This window comes from Sipha flava, unplaced genomic scaffold (genome assembly GCF_003268045.1).
Source record: "Sipha flava isolate LNK unplaced genomic scaffold, YSA_version1 81_pilon_pilon, whole genome shotgun sequence".
Classification (NCBI taxonomy): Eukaryota; Metazoa; Arthropoda; class Insecta; order Hemiptera; family Aphididae; genus Sipha; species Sipha flava.
In genome coordinates, this window is record NW_020273623.1 from 5,952 (window position 1) to 22,569 (window position 16,618).

At 35.6% G+C, this 16,618-nt stretch overlaps 1 protein-coding gene across 1 annotated transcript in view; it reads right to left on the reverse strand.

Annotated features, from left to right (window-relative positions):
• Positions 1-16,383, reverse strand: part of LOC112693168 (protein white) — a 19,292-nt gene extending 2,909 nt beyond the window's left edge. The window contains exons 1-11 of the mRNA XM_025568114.1: positions 16,279-16,383; positions 6,185-6,362; positions 5,876-6,114; positions 5,118-5,189; positions 4,952-5,050; positions 4,375-4,613; positions 3,783-3,966; positions 3,041-3,187; positions 2,837-2,968; positions 1,868-2,096; positions 189-294 (exon numbers count right to left, since the gene is read on the reverse strand). Coding sequence (XP_025423899.1) covers positions 189-294; positions 1,868-2,096; positions 2,837-2,968; positions 3,041-3,187; positions 3,783-3,966; positions 4,375-4,613; positions 4,952-5,050; positions 5,118-5,189; positions 5,876-6,114; positions 6,185-6,362; positions 16,279-16,383 — 1,730 coding nt within the window. The remainder of the gene's footprint in view (positions 1-188; positions 295-1,867; positions 2,097-2,836; positions 2,969-3,040; positions 3,188-3,782; positions 3,967-4,374; positions 4,614-4,951; positions 5,051-5,117; positions 5,190-5,875; positions 6,115-6,184; positions 6,363-16,278) is intronic.
• Positions 16,384-16,618: the final 235 nt, after the last annotated feature.

Here is a 16,618-nt window from a genome sequence, read left to right on the forward strand (position 1 = left end):
AAAGTGCTCAATCGGGTATTACCGGCTTTTGGTTATGATATAATATGGTAAGTTATACTATTTTTAGTGGTTGTTATACACATCGAGTAAAATATATTTGACAAAAGAATTCTTTTTTTCTTAAAATTCCAAGTCGCTATTACACACGCACAACAAAAACGTGACAGATAGCGTATTCGCAAACTTACCCGACATTCAGGAAGTAACCGCCGAACAGCAGGAACGGTATAACAATCGTGGGCCCGACGGAAAGTGCCACCGATATGTTTCCGCTCGCGCACGACACGAAATAACCTGCAAATATGGATACATCAAAATATTAAAAATGTTCATACAATAGTGTACCGAAAAAAAACAGGCCAACAATAATTTGAGACGTAGGAATTATCTAGTAATGTTTATTAAATTTAGCAATACTTTGTTGGTAAAATGTATAAATAATATTATGTGTTACATGCGCTTACACGCGCACACACGTATTTATGATTTATAATGTGTTTACTTCACAAGTCGTTCAAAACCGTACACATATCTTAATCCCGATTGTTTCTGCCAAATTAAATTGCACACATTGATCTATATCAATTACGTACATATTTATCTAAAATAACATGAGTGCACCTCGATACCGGGCGGGGTCACTCGCTCGCTAGGACAGTTAAAAATGAAAATATCCCCCGATTTGGTATGCAACACCACCTCAAGTAGGTCACAGGATAAAAAAAAGGGTTTTGAGTGTGACTCATACGAAACGGCAACGTGAACCGTACACGCAAAGTACGTAGGATGAAAATACTGTTAATCAAATGTTTGCGGTTTTGAACTATCGACCTTTTAAACTTCTCTTTTAACAATAGCATAAAAATGTGCGGTATTGAACGATTTAAAATGTGCGGTTATGAACGGTAAAAGTGTGCGGTTTTGACGACCACCGATACTTATCCACATAGATTTATACTGATAAACAATTTATTGTTCACGCGAAATCGTACATTAAAATATACGGTTTAACAGTTCTTGACTTAATGAACCGCGAACATGTGTACAACATAAACCGACTTGTGTAGGAGAAGGTCAAGGTGGTCGTTATAATTTAAAGGTAATGCTTAGTTTTCGTTGACTTTTTTTGGGACGTGCATGTATAATTATTTAAAATACAAGAATTTTTGTCGGAGCAAAAATAATAGGCGCTAGAGATATGGCTTTCTCCTACTCCTCTTTTTAAAATATTATTTTTCGAATTTCGCGCGCGTTGAACCCGTTACAATGTAACGTATCAGCAGGATCCGTAGTGAAATTCCTAGTGCTCAGGTTGTTTTATTTTTTCAACATTTCAAAATTAATTTCGGTACACTTTCGTCGGATTCCAACCCCGGTACGTATTGTTCTTTCATCCGATCCGCTGATAAAACGCGTGTTAAAACACGTGCTCAGTGAATATTGAGGGAAGAATCAGTGTCGCAGGACTACTGTTCTGGATCGCTAGCGCCACTGGTACTCTTCGAATAGTCAGAGGTGGCTCATAAGCACCTTCTACCGTGGCTGTGCTCGGGTGAAAACCTTTTTTTACGGATATTTTGACAAGATAAATTAAAATTTAGTACGTATACCAGTAAATGTATGACATTTTTAGTAATAAAGTAAATCGATCGAGGCCGGAAGAATTTTTTCGAGAAAGACGGTTGGTTTAAATTGATTCACCCCAGTAGGATGTAAAAATCGCCTCCGCGAAGAATCCGCCTTTTAACCAGTTTACGTATTGGTATTTTCGAAACACGATTCCGCGGTACTCACACAGTCGGTCGCATATACGCCTAGCGCTTTGCCATTGCGTGGATCTATAAGATCTATAATGTTGCGCACTCACCGAACGAGACGGCCACCAGGCTGACGAGCGTTATGAATAGGACGGCGATGAGGAAGTGCGTTAACTTAGGGTTCAGGCCCACAATGTAGTACATGATTGTAGTGAACAGCACCGGTATGACCAGGAATATCGGCACCTCGGCGATCGTCTTGCTCAGGAAGTACACGTCCGTCCGGTACATGCCGTTGTGGTGCTCCCGCATAAATACCGGAAGCTCGGAACAGAACACCTGTGATGGAAACACCACAAACGTTCAGTGGGTTTTGGTAATTTCGGGACGTGATTAACGGGATTTATTTATTTGTATTACATATTTATATATTTCATGCGTTTGATCCAAGAGAAAACAAAACCCGTTTCATCCAATCATTGTAACTTAATTTGTTACGTAATTTTTAATCGAAATACTTTTCAGTAAAATTGCAAAATCAACAGAAAGCGTCATGCATATAATTTTATTGAATAAACACAGTCGTACCCGAGAAATTAATGTGGATATTCTTAAAAATAGCCACAGAAAGTATCGGTACAGAAAAGCTTTGGGTTTTGTAATCGTTATTTACGATATTTTCACGAGAAATAAAAAACCATAGCGGTTGAAAAAAAAACAAATTTTTATCAATTATCTTGTTTGTTAAGTTGGTAAATTGTCAAGAAACAATCAAGTAACTACAAAAGTTTAAATTATGTGTAATTTGATACATTTTACTTTTGTTACGTTTTTTAAAACGTTATGTAACAATTTCTGGTAATCGTATTTGAGTCCACGTGAAGCGAGAAATTTGATGATTTTATTACGGTGTGTTTTTTTAATTAATTTTTACTATTTTTTTGTCAGTTATCGAAATTTCGACTACAAGGTTTATTCTGACATACAATATTTCATATCTAGAAGATGTGGAGGGAGTTTGAACGGAGAAGTAATCATATTATGACGTACATACATGCATACATAAATTGTGTACTCACGTTTATAACAGCCAGCACGTTCTGAAATGTCATGTTCGATATGCACATGAACAGCGCGCCGTTAATGTTCATCACACCGTCCTGGTCTAGATGCTGGTTGTAAAATATGAAGCTTATCAGTGCCGCGACCATCTGAAAGAGAAACCCGGGTTATAAACGCCGCCTGTGATATCGGAGCCGATGCGATTCAGCCGTAATATTTACAATCGTTTGGACTAGTCTGATTTTGGTGAGAGCCGGTTCTTTTTTGATACTGAGCCACGACCGCCAGAAAACCGCGTAGAACTGTTCGATCCACGACGCTTTATACGGCGACGAGACGTTGTTCGAGCCCAAGTAGTCCAATGAGTCCTAAGAGAGGAAAAATGCAATCAGTAATCGGAAACAGCAATCAAACGTCTATACGTCTCGTACTTAACAAGTCTGCCTACTCAGTAACCGCTATTTCACAAACGTTTTACGCGACGATGTACACTACTTATACATTGTCAAATCTCATCAGCTCCCTTCGCTCTATCCACGATCGTAATTCGTCTTTCCAATTTTAAACGCGCACTTTCGAGCAGTTAGAGTACCGTTTAACAAGTTTGTCGTTTGAATTTTGTCGTAAATTCTGGTGTTCTACGACTATTTAGATGAGACAACTTCGGAACTTTGAAAAGTTCGTGAGGGGGTCTATGGGGTTTTGCAAATTATACTGAATCCTTTGGCCCACGGGTTTCGAAATACTACAAATGAGTGGAATACTTGAAATTGATCAATCTTTCCAGTTACCCTATACAAGTTGGACAAGGTGTGGCACGCAAATTTTAAAGTTGCACTTGAAAATTCTTGTAAGCTACTCGCAGAATACTGGTTACGTAGGAAAAATTTTGGTTAAAACCGTTGAGCCATCTTCGTGGGCTTGTTCAGAGTATTCATTTTCGGCGTAACGCCGTGCACTTACCTTGCCGGCGATGATCATCTGTTTTTGGTGTTGCATCATATCGTTTTTGTACTGAGATTCTTCGTACGCCTCGCACACCGTGTCGATGGTTTCGAACGAGCACAGTTCTTGTGATGGTACGATGGCTAACAGTTGGATAAAAAAGTCCGCCGGGTTGTGGTTCTTCGGACAGCTGACGCCGAGCCTTCGCAAAAATAGAACGTGGTTTAATCGTCTTACACACTTTAGATATATGGCATATGGGATGCAGTCGCGGTGCTCTTATTATCGAGTTTACTAGGTTTTTCGTTTCGTCGGGACTGGATTGATAGTGATCAAAACTGATAGACGACACCTGGACCCGAATAGAGGTGGTCGAGTGTTTTCGGAGTGAGAAAAACGATGCAATAAAGCAGGGGGTGACAGTATTATAAAAGCGTCTACAAAATGAAGCTATTCGCTTACCAACCTATTGCCCTGAAGAAAAGCGGATATACCTCGATATAGGTAAAAATATCGAAATTCGTGTAGATCAGCATAGAGGGGACGTACGATGGGTGTGTATTATATTCGTATAACAAGGAGTGGTTAAATTGTGCGGTAAAATTATTACGATTTGAAAAATTCGATGGCTTCATTTGGCGTGCCGAGGAAAGCCGTACGGGCGTTAGCCAACAACAGAATCTTGTCGAACATGGAGTACACCTCGGACGACGGCTGATGAATGGTGCAGATGATCGTCTTGCCCTTGGACGCCATCGACTTGAGCACGCTGATCACGTTTTGAGCCATATACGAGTCCAAGCCCGAGGTCGGCTCGTCGCAGAACATCAGTGGAGGGTCCGTCAAAACCTGTGCCACGTGTGAAATCAAACCGATTAAAGATATGGAAAGCGGATATTTTGGGCGTTGGACCACGATTTAAAAAAATATTTTTGTTTAATATTTTCAAAACACTATAATATATGGCTTAACCTACAGTTATAATATAACTTATATAACTTATTATATTATAACGATGATCAAAGAGAAAACATCGTGTAGGTACGCTATAATGTTTCGCGTGTCTTCAGTTTTTTATTCTTTTTTATAAAAAAATATTTATACATTATATAGTAAACTATTTACCATCGCGGTTCACGTAAATAGGAAATCAATAATATTTATAGTTTTCCGTCGACCGCACTTACCTCGGAAGCGAACGACAAACGTTTCATTTCACCGCCGGATAAACCTTTTAACCTCCCGGAAACTCCGATGATAGTGTTTTTGCATTTTACCAGCGACAGCTAAATTATGAAAATACAATGACAATAAAACACCATAAACATGTTTCATAATAATATGTATGCTCACTTCTTGTATGACTTCTTCTACACGAGCCATTCGTTTGTCGTACGGTATGTGTCGGTCCATTCGCACCATGGCCTGTGAAGTAAAACGTGTCATAAGGCTTACTTAAAAATTATGTTGTCGAATATAATTAGAATAGCCGCGAGAGGAGCAAACGACATGTAAAGCTCGCGTAAATAAGAGAAAAGTGTTAGATATGCACGCGCACAGTCTCTACATGAATGATATTTTAATCGAGAAATAAATTAAAAATAAATAGGAAAATCGTTGTTTTTTTGCGCAAAAACCTGGTTTAGAAATATTCCGTCGGAACAAGTTTCCTATTCACTTTCCGACCGAACGAGATCGTGCATGAAAAACAACATTTCGTTATTAACAATAAACACACATCTGCGGTTGAATATTATATCGAATAGACGAAGGACTATTGAAGCATATATATATATATATATGTATACTCCACGGGGGAACAAATGGGGAAAAGTAGCATATAAATAATTAAATAAATATTTTAGAATATATTACATTTAATATGAACAACATCGGTTAAAATACGGGCCCCTTACTCTTAGACTTAGATTGTAAAAATTGAAACTGAACCGAACCGTTCGGACACCCCCCGTGCGCAAGCCTATAATTACGCGTGCTGTGCGACGTGAATGGTATGTCAATACTTCCGGTACCGTTGCGCTGTACGACCGAACCGATGAGATAAATGTAGAGGGTGTTTAAGGATTGATTTCGGAGCCGGAATAACTAACCTGGAAGATCAAGTGTTCTCGGACGGTGAGCGTGCCGATGAAAAGGTCGTGCTGTTGGACGTACGCGGATACGGCCGTGAGCGACGTGCCGTTGATGGGCACGCCGTTGATGGCTTTCACGCCGGTCTCCGTCACGTTCCGGTCACTCCGGAAAGTCAGAGAGTTCATTAGGGTCGTTTTGCCGGCGCCGCTTGATCCCATCAGCGCCAACAGCTCACCCGGTCGCGCCATTCCGCTCACTGAAATCCGCACACGTTAACATGGAGCCCGAAAGGATTATCGACTAGTAACGCAGGAAATGGTGCTTACCGTTTTTCAACAATTCCTTTTTCTGCGACTTGTTTCGCAAGCTGCTTGGATAAAACGACGTTAGTGTATCGTAGAAACCTCGGCTTTGGCCGTTTTTCGTGCGCACATTGATGTTGGTCCATGTGTACGTAATGCTTTGATTAACTTTTTTATTCTTAACAGATCCGTTGGAATTTTTCTGAAAACAAAAAATCACAACAAACGTTGTCAAAAGCAAATATTGGATCCACACATTTCATAAATTATGTTTAACCTTATTAATTTAAATCGTATAAAGTTTATTTAAAGCCTTTATTATTAATTTAACTGCGCATATTGAAGGTATTTGGTTTTTTTTTTATTTGAACAATGATTCATGAATTATATTTAAATTAATAAAACGAACTTCATTAGAATTAATAATATAGTAAATAAAAAATGAATAAATAAACAATAAGTACAAAGTTCTTATCAAAAAACGAGATAACTTCAAACGTTTTATGTATAGTTAAATATTTTAGGAATAAATTGTTTTTTTTTCGTCTGAAAAATGGTTCATAAAATAAAAGTACTTAAATAACTAAAGCGAATTTCTTAAGATTAGAATAAAAAATTTGGTTTTTATTGTATTAAAACAATTAATGAACAAATTATGAATACAAAATTCTAATTAAAAAAGAAAATAACTCCATAACATTTCATAAAATTTAGGTTGATTTAACTCTCGTTTCAAAGAAATTACGAAAATCAAATCAAATACTGTGGCATATTTCTTGTGTGTCTAAATTCATTTTAACTTTAATACGATATTTTTAAAACGATTTTCCGCGTTTTCCGAAAATTTATAAAGAACGGAAACAATCTCGGAGATCCCTTCAAATGTTTCTGCTAACATGTATTTCGTCGTCGCACCGAACGATTTCGCAATCAATAGTTATAATTGAACAAAATCTTATAACAAAAAGAAAACAATAATTTTTACAACACAAATTCAAGTCGTTTATTTTTAAAATTGGAAAATAGATTAATAATATGATCTATTTGATCTAGAATATCTACTTTATGATATACATTAATTAGACATAATGCTGATAGTTTATCTTCAGTCATCTTTGAACGAAGCCAGGTTTTTGGTCTCCGAAGTGTGGAGAAACTCCTTTCAACCGTCATACCTCTATGGCTCTATCTACATACTTGTGCGTGTCGTATGATAGTCCATATAATATGCATTTTTCGTTAACAATATAAATTTTTTTATAAGTACGGTACGGGCTTGGGGGACCCATTGCCCCCCCCCCTTGGAGCCGCTCCTGCGAAATAATTATCTCTCTGACGGATCGCGAGCGGTAATCTTTGATATTTTACGTTGCACATACCGTGCGTTTCGTACGCTACACGGGGATAGCGGTGTACCCGCAAATATTTTGCTCAGCGGACGAAGTGTTCCGCATTGTTAAAAAGGTCGAAAGCTTATCGTATCGCATATGATATCAAATAACGATTAAACAATAACGATGCTAATTAGCGTTACGCGAACTCGGGGGAAGACGCAATCGGCGAACGCGCATCCTCTTGATCACAATAACGATGAAACGTGGCTGCGTGTGACCGATTCCGTGTTCAACGCCTCCGTCGTCCCTGCGCCGTTCCGACTACCCTACTAGACTTCGAACCGCTGTGACTACGTGTTCGCATGCGTTTTCGGTGAAGCCTCAACCTATTCAAGCGAGTTCCCGTTGCGATTGGCTAATCGGTGAAAAGTCCATTTATCCGTTACAATACGTTTCGTGCACGTTTTCTAAATATTTATTTAATTATTTCGCGAAAAAAAAAAATTAAACTCCATCGTGTTAATTGGAACATTTTTTCAACCTTATACCTTGCTTTCTCTAACAGTTTAAGACCATATTTTCGTTTTCTAACTATAATTTGTATTCTATCTTTAAAAGTTAATAGTTATTGTAAGTATAAGCATATAGAAATAAATGATTCTAAGCTCGCTATTTTTGTTAGGCAATTGTACTGTAGAAGGTTAACAAGATGTTTGGCTTGTTATGTATTCATAATAGTTGAACGTGAATAATTAAATTTAAATAGATATATACCTTACACGCTATATGCGGCCAGTAAAATTGCATTATAAATATTATTATTAACTTCTAAAAATTAATCTACCACATAATTTTAAAGTTATGGAATGAGACTATTTCGCCGTCCATCGATATTTATGCATTATTGAAACCAAAAATCAATAAATATGATCTGTAAGTATTCAAAGAAAATTTTTTTTACACCAGATAGAATATCATTTTGATTTCAATAATATGAATGTTAACCATTGTTAACAAATTACTATTTAAGCTACTAAATCATCAATACGAAAAAATGTTTGAACTGTAATAACGTATAGTATACGTAATAGTTCATTATTTGTACAAAATTTGCTTAATTAATTTAAAATAACTAATAAAATAAGTAGAAACCGCTGAAATTAATCGTTAACGTTAGATGTTTATTTTATTTACTTGATAAGGAATATTCCATTATTAATAAATAAATACTGCTTAGGTTGATTTCACATTACATTATCTATGTTTACATAATAAGTATTTATGTGTCTTATTATTATTCTTTGAATAAGAGAACATTTCTTTTAACAAAACTTTTAGATTTGCACTTATTAAGTTTATAATAAAAACAAAAATGTTATACTTAGCGATTTATTTCATCATCAGTATTTGTTGTTGTTTTATTATATATTTGTTGTTTTATAACAAACATAATGTAAAAAACTACAACACAATTATACTCGTGATTATTATTAATTATACAGCGCAAATATGTTGTATAAAATTTATTTATATATTATAAAATAACACCTATTATGATTACGCAACGAAACATATTTATAATTATTATAATTGATGTATTACTAATACATTGATTATAGTATTGATAGAATAAAGCTGTACACGATCTACCAATTTGGACGAATCAAAAACGTGTGTAAAATTTATTTATTATAACCTAATTATTTACTATCTGGGATTTTGGCAATGGGTGTGGAGTTTGAACCCTCAAAAACCTCCTTACCTACATCCTCGAAACGAATTAAAATCGTTTTCAAATTAAAAAAAAAAAAAAAACTACTCGTCGTAACAATAGCGACTGCTCAAGCAATATTTTGTGCTACATTGTGATTGTTAATCTACTCTCGCTCGGCGCGAAATTCCAAAAAGAATCCGTATAGAGAAGCCAACGTAATAGTAACATAAGATATTAATTTTGTCTATACTTGTACGAGCGACCGAATACGATTGCGAGAACATAATATTATCGTGTTATATAAACGAAGTTCGATCGAGACTCGATACACGTATGAATCGTAGCTGCAAGTTGTCAGTATGAAAAAACCGAAGCAAGGTGATTTTTAATACAACGTTAGAAAGCCCGTCAACTGTTCGAGTCGATGGATATCGAATGCCTATACGTATTGGTATTGATGAATCGTTGAACACCGTACATTGTAACATGCAATAATGTGATATCCTAACACGGCACTCGCCAACGGGAAATTACGCCTGTGTGCCAATCGGTAGGGATGCAAATTCGTTGTTTCGACGATGTTCAGCTCTCGGATCTGTCAGCCATCGCCGAAAGAACTTTCGATTGCGATCGTGGCCGTCCGTAAAAGGAGCTGTACCCTGCGGTTATTTCTCCGTCCCTCCCCATAATGAAACCATCACCCTTCCGGGTACCACGGATTCATCAGTCTCGTTTCGAAAACACGCCCTCGCAAATACTTCCGAACAATTTTACTGGTACATAGGATACGTGTACCTTTTTGGCTTTTTTACTTTTCGCTACGGACGTGACCTCAGACCATACAGGAGTGATTAAAAATGCGCACCAACCCTGTCTCTGTACATGCATCGAAACGCGTTTGCGGGAAATTTATCACATCTATTATTATTTTTTACGTTTATGTAAATTGGAAAAAAATAACCCAAAATCGTACGAACGAATGAACACTTAGTAGTACACGAACAACGTGAATAACACGTAGTGGAGTGTGACGACGATGATAACGTTATAGTTATTGCACGAGAGATCGCGGAATCCATATGAAAGTCGTACGAGCCCTCCGCGTGTAGGTGCACCGCGTGTAAACCGATATGGACGTCCGACGCGAAGGGCTGTAGGCACGTAGCTAAGGTGTGGCATGGGGTGGCCCGGTCACCCAAAATATTTACTCCATTATATTGCTGAAATATTCAAGGCACAAATAATTAAGTGAAAAAAAGTTAAACCATATTATAAAATTCCATTATGATATTTGCTATTATTACATGATTATCTATAACGCCATGTCCTACGAATATAATGTAATACGAACATAATAGCTGGCAATTTATCTTATCGGACGTAATTTGATTTTCGAACAGCATGGTCAGATTGTTAGAACTCATCATATTATCATACAATCGTTAGTTCATTATTCATATAGATTATAATATATAAGGTTTATTATAATATAAAAATGGAAATTATCTAATTAATTTTTTTATTACAATTTAGAATTTTAAAACCTTCGGTGCTTTTGTTACTATGATATCATATTGAAAAGAGAAAGACTTATTATTCTTCTTAATAATTAATTTGAAATTAAAATTTAAATAAAAAAATAGTTCCATCGCTCAAAATTGTATTATAAATTCCATATGTTGGTCACTCAAGAAAAATCTTGGCTATGATTAGGTCACCCAAGGCTCCTTTACATGAAGCCACTAGAGAAGCGCTACTCATATAAGTGTACGAGACCAGACATACTAAACGCGTGACCAAAATAGTAGCCGTTACCATTTTAATTTATATTATTGTAATATAAAAACGCACAATATTTCGGCTCACTGCCAGTGGCGCGTGTTGACGTTGTTTTTGACATTTTCAATAATTTTAAACATGGATAGCAACTTTGATACGGAAAATTTTACTATAGAAATTTAAAATCGACGTGACGTCGTTGACCGGTTATCGATTATTTCGTATTTACTTTACGTCAGATTACGTGCCGCGTACCGTTCGGATGTTGTGCACAAGTACGTATCGGTGTTTGTTTTATTTCCATCCAACTTTAAACTGAAGTAATTATTATCCGTCACGAAGCTCTTGATCGGCTACGTGTTCGATTCGTATTCCAATACTTCGTGCAGTGATACCCATAGGTGCACAACTATATAGTTGAAACAAAATATAGGATCAGGGGTCACTAAATGCCAAACAATGTCGATGGTCACGTAATCGTATATAGTTTTACGATTTTAAAACACTTTGGTGTGTTTTGAACCGCGGGAAATTAGATAAATTTCAATGGAAATCATCAGTCGATGACTTTGAATATAGGGTTAAACCTACGGGATTATGTTTGGGTTAAAGTTTCGGGTAAAATTTAGAATATTTATATACGTATGAAATAATTCGAGACAAAAAGAAAACGACAACAGTAACATAAGAAGAACTTACGGTAAATTAAAATATAGTATCAGCAGTAAACGAGCGTCCGAAACTGCAATTTCATCACCTTAAGCTACAATTATCTATCACCAGAAACAATTTACTGATATAAAATATTTTTAGAACCAATTCATAAAATGTTTTTTAGAATTATAAACAATTTTCCCTCTCTATTGACCCTTAATGCGTTTCGGCAAGTTAGTCCAGAAATATAGATTTCGTTTGATTTCACCGGACTACTGCTGCAGTATTTTTGATTCGAAACAGACCGGACCACTAAAAAGTTATCGATTAGATGTAATATTTTATACATTTTTCCGGAACGGTGAAAAGTTTCATGCAAACATGCGTTTATGGATCGAAAATTGAAAACTAGTTATTTCTCTAGTTTGTTCGTCAAATGTTGTACAGTAATTTTTAGTGAACCAAAACAACTGACGACGAATAATATTTCTAATAAAAGCATTCACTTTTGATCATAGTAATACCTGATTGAATATTTATTTTCACTCTAGTGCATTGTTCGATTTTGAATTATAATATGTCGTAAGATTTTTGTCAAGTGACGCGAGTTGCTCATATTACGCGTTGACGTTGACGTCTTTCCCAGTTTTTAGACATTTAGTAGAACACGTCGTATTGTTATATGGTTTATTTTCATTATTTTATATATTGAAAAGCACACATAGGACCAAATGGGATTGTTTATTGTATTTTAAAATTCATTAAAAACAGATCTGAGGAGAGAAAAAACGGGCGTCGTTCATAACCGCACACTTTTATATCTTAATCCCTCATATTTTCGCCAAATTAAATCGTTCAATACCGTACAAATTTATATATATATATAAATTACGTATACATTTATCTTAAATAACATGAGTGCACCTCAAGACCGAGCGAGGTCACTCGCTCGTTCGGACAATTGAAAACGAAAATATCCCCCGATATGCTATGTGGCATCACCTCAAGTAGGTCTCAGGATAAAAAAAAGATTTTGTGTGGGACTCATACAAAACCGGCAACGTGAACTGTACATGCAAAGTGTGCAGAGAGAAAGGAACTGTTAACTAAATGTGTGTGGTTTTGAACTACCGACCTTTCAAATTTCCCTTTTCAACAATAGAATAAATATGTGCGGTATTGAACGATGTAAAATGTGCGGTCATAAACGGTAAGTGTGCGGATTTGATAACCACCGGAACAAACGACTTCAACGTCATCCTTTATTCTGATAAATGTGAAGGGTAGAACTAATTAAACGTACTTAAAAAATCAACTACGGGAGGTCGACAAGATGGATTAACCTTTGTTTAACATTCATATTCACAAATCACAAATCACACAAGATACTCGGTAGAATATTAACATTTATGAAATATGATCACAATTTTATTAATTATAATATTTATACTCACAAATTATTTTGATCCTAAAGAAATAACTATGCATACTTAAATACATCTGAAACAGTATACTCAGCTCTTATGTAATATAATCACAATGTATAAATTATAAGAACGATAGATAAAAAACAATTTAAAAACATGCCGTCAATATTAATCAATCATAAGAATGATTAAATATTTATTTTGTTGTACATTTTTTGATTTTTCGTAACGTTTCACTTTTGGCTTTGTTAATTCTTAATACGCTGTCGTACGTGAAATTGAATAAGTATAACGGGCAGAGTATCGACGGTGCGTCACATGTACAGTAAGACGTCAGATACTGCCTATATCAGAACAATTAACTCGGTAATGTTATAAGCTACGACATGTGCTTACATAAAATTAACCATGTGAATGAAAACAAAAAAAAAAAAAAAACTCAGTCATTAAGTCGAATAGTATGCAATTATCAATAATAGGAACAAATATACTCGTAAATTACTGGTAATAATTTTAGTGTGTCAATTGTTCATAACGGATAAGGAAATTATGTTGATTGCACTGAGAACGATTAGATGATGAGATTCGAAAAATCGTTTGACCTATTATAGCAGTGTAGACGAATCATATAATATTGAAAACATATTAAAGTGATGTGTGCATATTATTAAATACAAGCGGACGTATATTTTCGTTAAAAAACTACATGTCACGAACGGCGCAACATTGTTATTTTCTAGTATTCGTTGTTTTATACGCCACGCGGATTTCGAATTTCAACGTTTTGATCGGAAATTCATATTCTACCGGTATCAATTGTACAGCAATATAACACGTGAACCATAAAACAATTATTCGCCGTGCGTGCTTGTTCGAATTTAATGAAAATGCAAATGATTTATTCTGATGGTATATAACACTTAAATCATTCACCAAGATTTATAGTCTATTAGTTCCACACAGACGTTGGATTTTAATCGATTCCCATGTAGTGCAATACATTTTGATAACATGATAACCTTTTTCCCAAAACTTGAACAGCTATGTATGAATTGTTACAAAATACCATACGGGAACGATATACATTATATTATTCATAATCTGGTCATATAATTTATTTGAATATAGACTTTAAAATATTAATAAAATCTATATTATATAATTACGTGTGATGAGTGATTTTTCGATAAAAAATTGATAAAACGGAATCAATGTTAATTAAGTCAAGCAAATATTAGTGTTTATATGTTTTCGGATACAATTAGTAGTCTGATGTTAATGACTTTAACATGTAAAGCAGTTATATTTTACATATTAATTTTACATATTCTTTAGAAATCGGACGTTCCCAAACGTAAAAACCATCATTATATTATTTAGGTAATCAATTTACAAGAAAAACATCATCTATATTATAATGCTTATATCTTTTAGTTATAAATTCGAGTTGGACGGGGACAGGTTCCAAAAATGATAGGAGACGACGTAGCATCGTTTTGCGCTTTTGTTCGGTTCTAAGTTTGTTCTACGATTTTACTTATAATTATACGAACATAGAAAATAGATAGAAAAAATTTTATTGTAGACTTATCACTCGGTTGAAAATCTTATTAAGTCAGTGGATTCGCAACCGACCTTTTTTTAATTTTTTATTAATTTTTTTCCAAAATTATAACGCTTATCATATACTTTTTCATGCCGTAAAAATTAAATGGTAGTGTAGTGTATTTTAATAACCCTTATACTTTTCCTGTAACGATTATATTTAACCGTTGTTTAGAAATCACATGACCATGTGCCATTATTAAAGTATACTATGTTTCAGGCGTCATCAAGTATCTAGGTCTTTTATTTTATAAATTTTTAAAAATAAAAATACCTACACATGCACACCAACTATTAGGGTATAGGTACGGACGTATGATTATGTTAATCAAAAAAAGACATGTTAGTGTGGGCGTTGTGTTTATATTCCAGAGGTCGTACACACGTGAAGACCGTATCGAACGTGTATTACTTTTTGTAATTTAAAAATGCTGACCAGCAATGCAGACAATCAATAGTTTTTTTTATTTGATAACCACGAGACAAAGTGCAATGTGCATTGTACTAATTTGTCATACGGGATCGGCATTATTGGTAAATATATCATTACCTATTCATTTTTCATAAGATTGCGGGCCGAGAGGATTCGCCAAGTAAGCCTCCGATAATCGGTTAATTTAACCTGGGCTTTTACCGTTGATTCGAAATAATCGTTTAAAATACTAACGTTCAACATAAATAACAACGAATATGCGTTTTCGGTAAATATCCTGGATATTTATTCGCAATACGTTTGCCGGGTATTCGCCCATCACAATAGGTGGTACTAAACACGTAGGGTAACTACACACCACACAAGTGCTTATAGCCGACCAATAGAATATTATTAGTGCGGATATATATACAAACTGGTGCACACCAAAAAAGAGTAATCTCGAACACGGCAGTGAATATTAATCGAATTAATTAAGTTTTAGACATCAAGAGCCGATATATAGGGAGAGACAGAGGGAAAGGTCGTATATGTTAAGACTACGGACTCGCTTGACACATGGTTATTTTTTCCTCGTTTTATACTTTATATGTATTTGTAGTATTAGTAGTAATAGTAGTAGTAGTAGTAGTAGTAGTAGTAGTAGTAGTAGTAGTAGTAACATCATCCGTAAAACGTCCAACAACTAATGTTAAGAAATTATTCGCAATCTTCATAATTATCAACATTTTTCCTTATCAGAAACCATATTGGCTATTGAGTACATAAATAGTTGATTTAACAATTGCATTCCAAGCCGAAATGATCAGCCAAAAACCCTTTGCACCAATTTTTGAGTTTACACCATAGTTAAAAAGTGAAAATAAACAAATAAGCTAAAACAAGAACGCCTGATTTCGAGAATTTGTATTCCCAGCAAAAATACCAATTATAATCCCAGCGTTACGTATTAATATGTACGATTGGACATTTTATAAAAACTCTATACACTCGCCGCTATATTATACACCGTCCTTCGCGCTCGCAGTCTCCTATTTTGATTGTATAAAATACTCGTGTACGGCGAACACGGGGTAGGACGGCCGGCGATTGGGAACCGGCGTCTTGCACGCGTATTTCAAACCTTCGGATCGGATGAAAATCGCGATAAAACCATGTTGTGCAGTACTCACCAAACTCTGATAATCGGTAAACCGGTCTCTGTCGGGCCTGGAATCGATGTCGCTTCTATTGCTGTTGACCGGCAGCAACGGTTTCTGCTCGTCTTTGAGGCTCATGGCAGAGGAACACGCTGCACACGGTCGGAATGGAGGAATCACGCGTAGACACTCGCGAGGGTTGTTTTAAAAAAACCGCAAAACAAAACCCTTTTTCCGTCGACCGACGCGTCACGCACGTTGTTTCGTTTTCCACTGGAGAAGACTGCACCGACTGTTTCCAGATCGTTTTTCACGGTCGATCCTTAACGATGTCCTTACCGAACGGTCCAGGCGGGTCCTTCGTGTGCGCGCC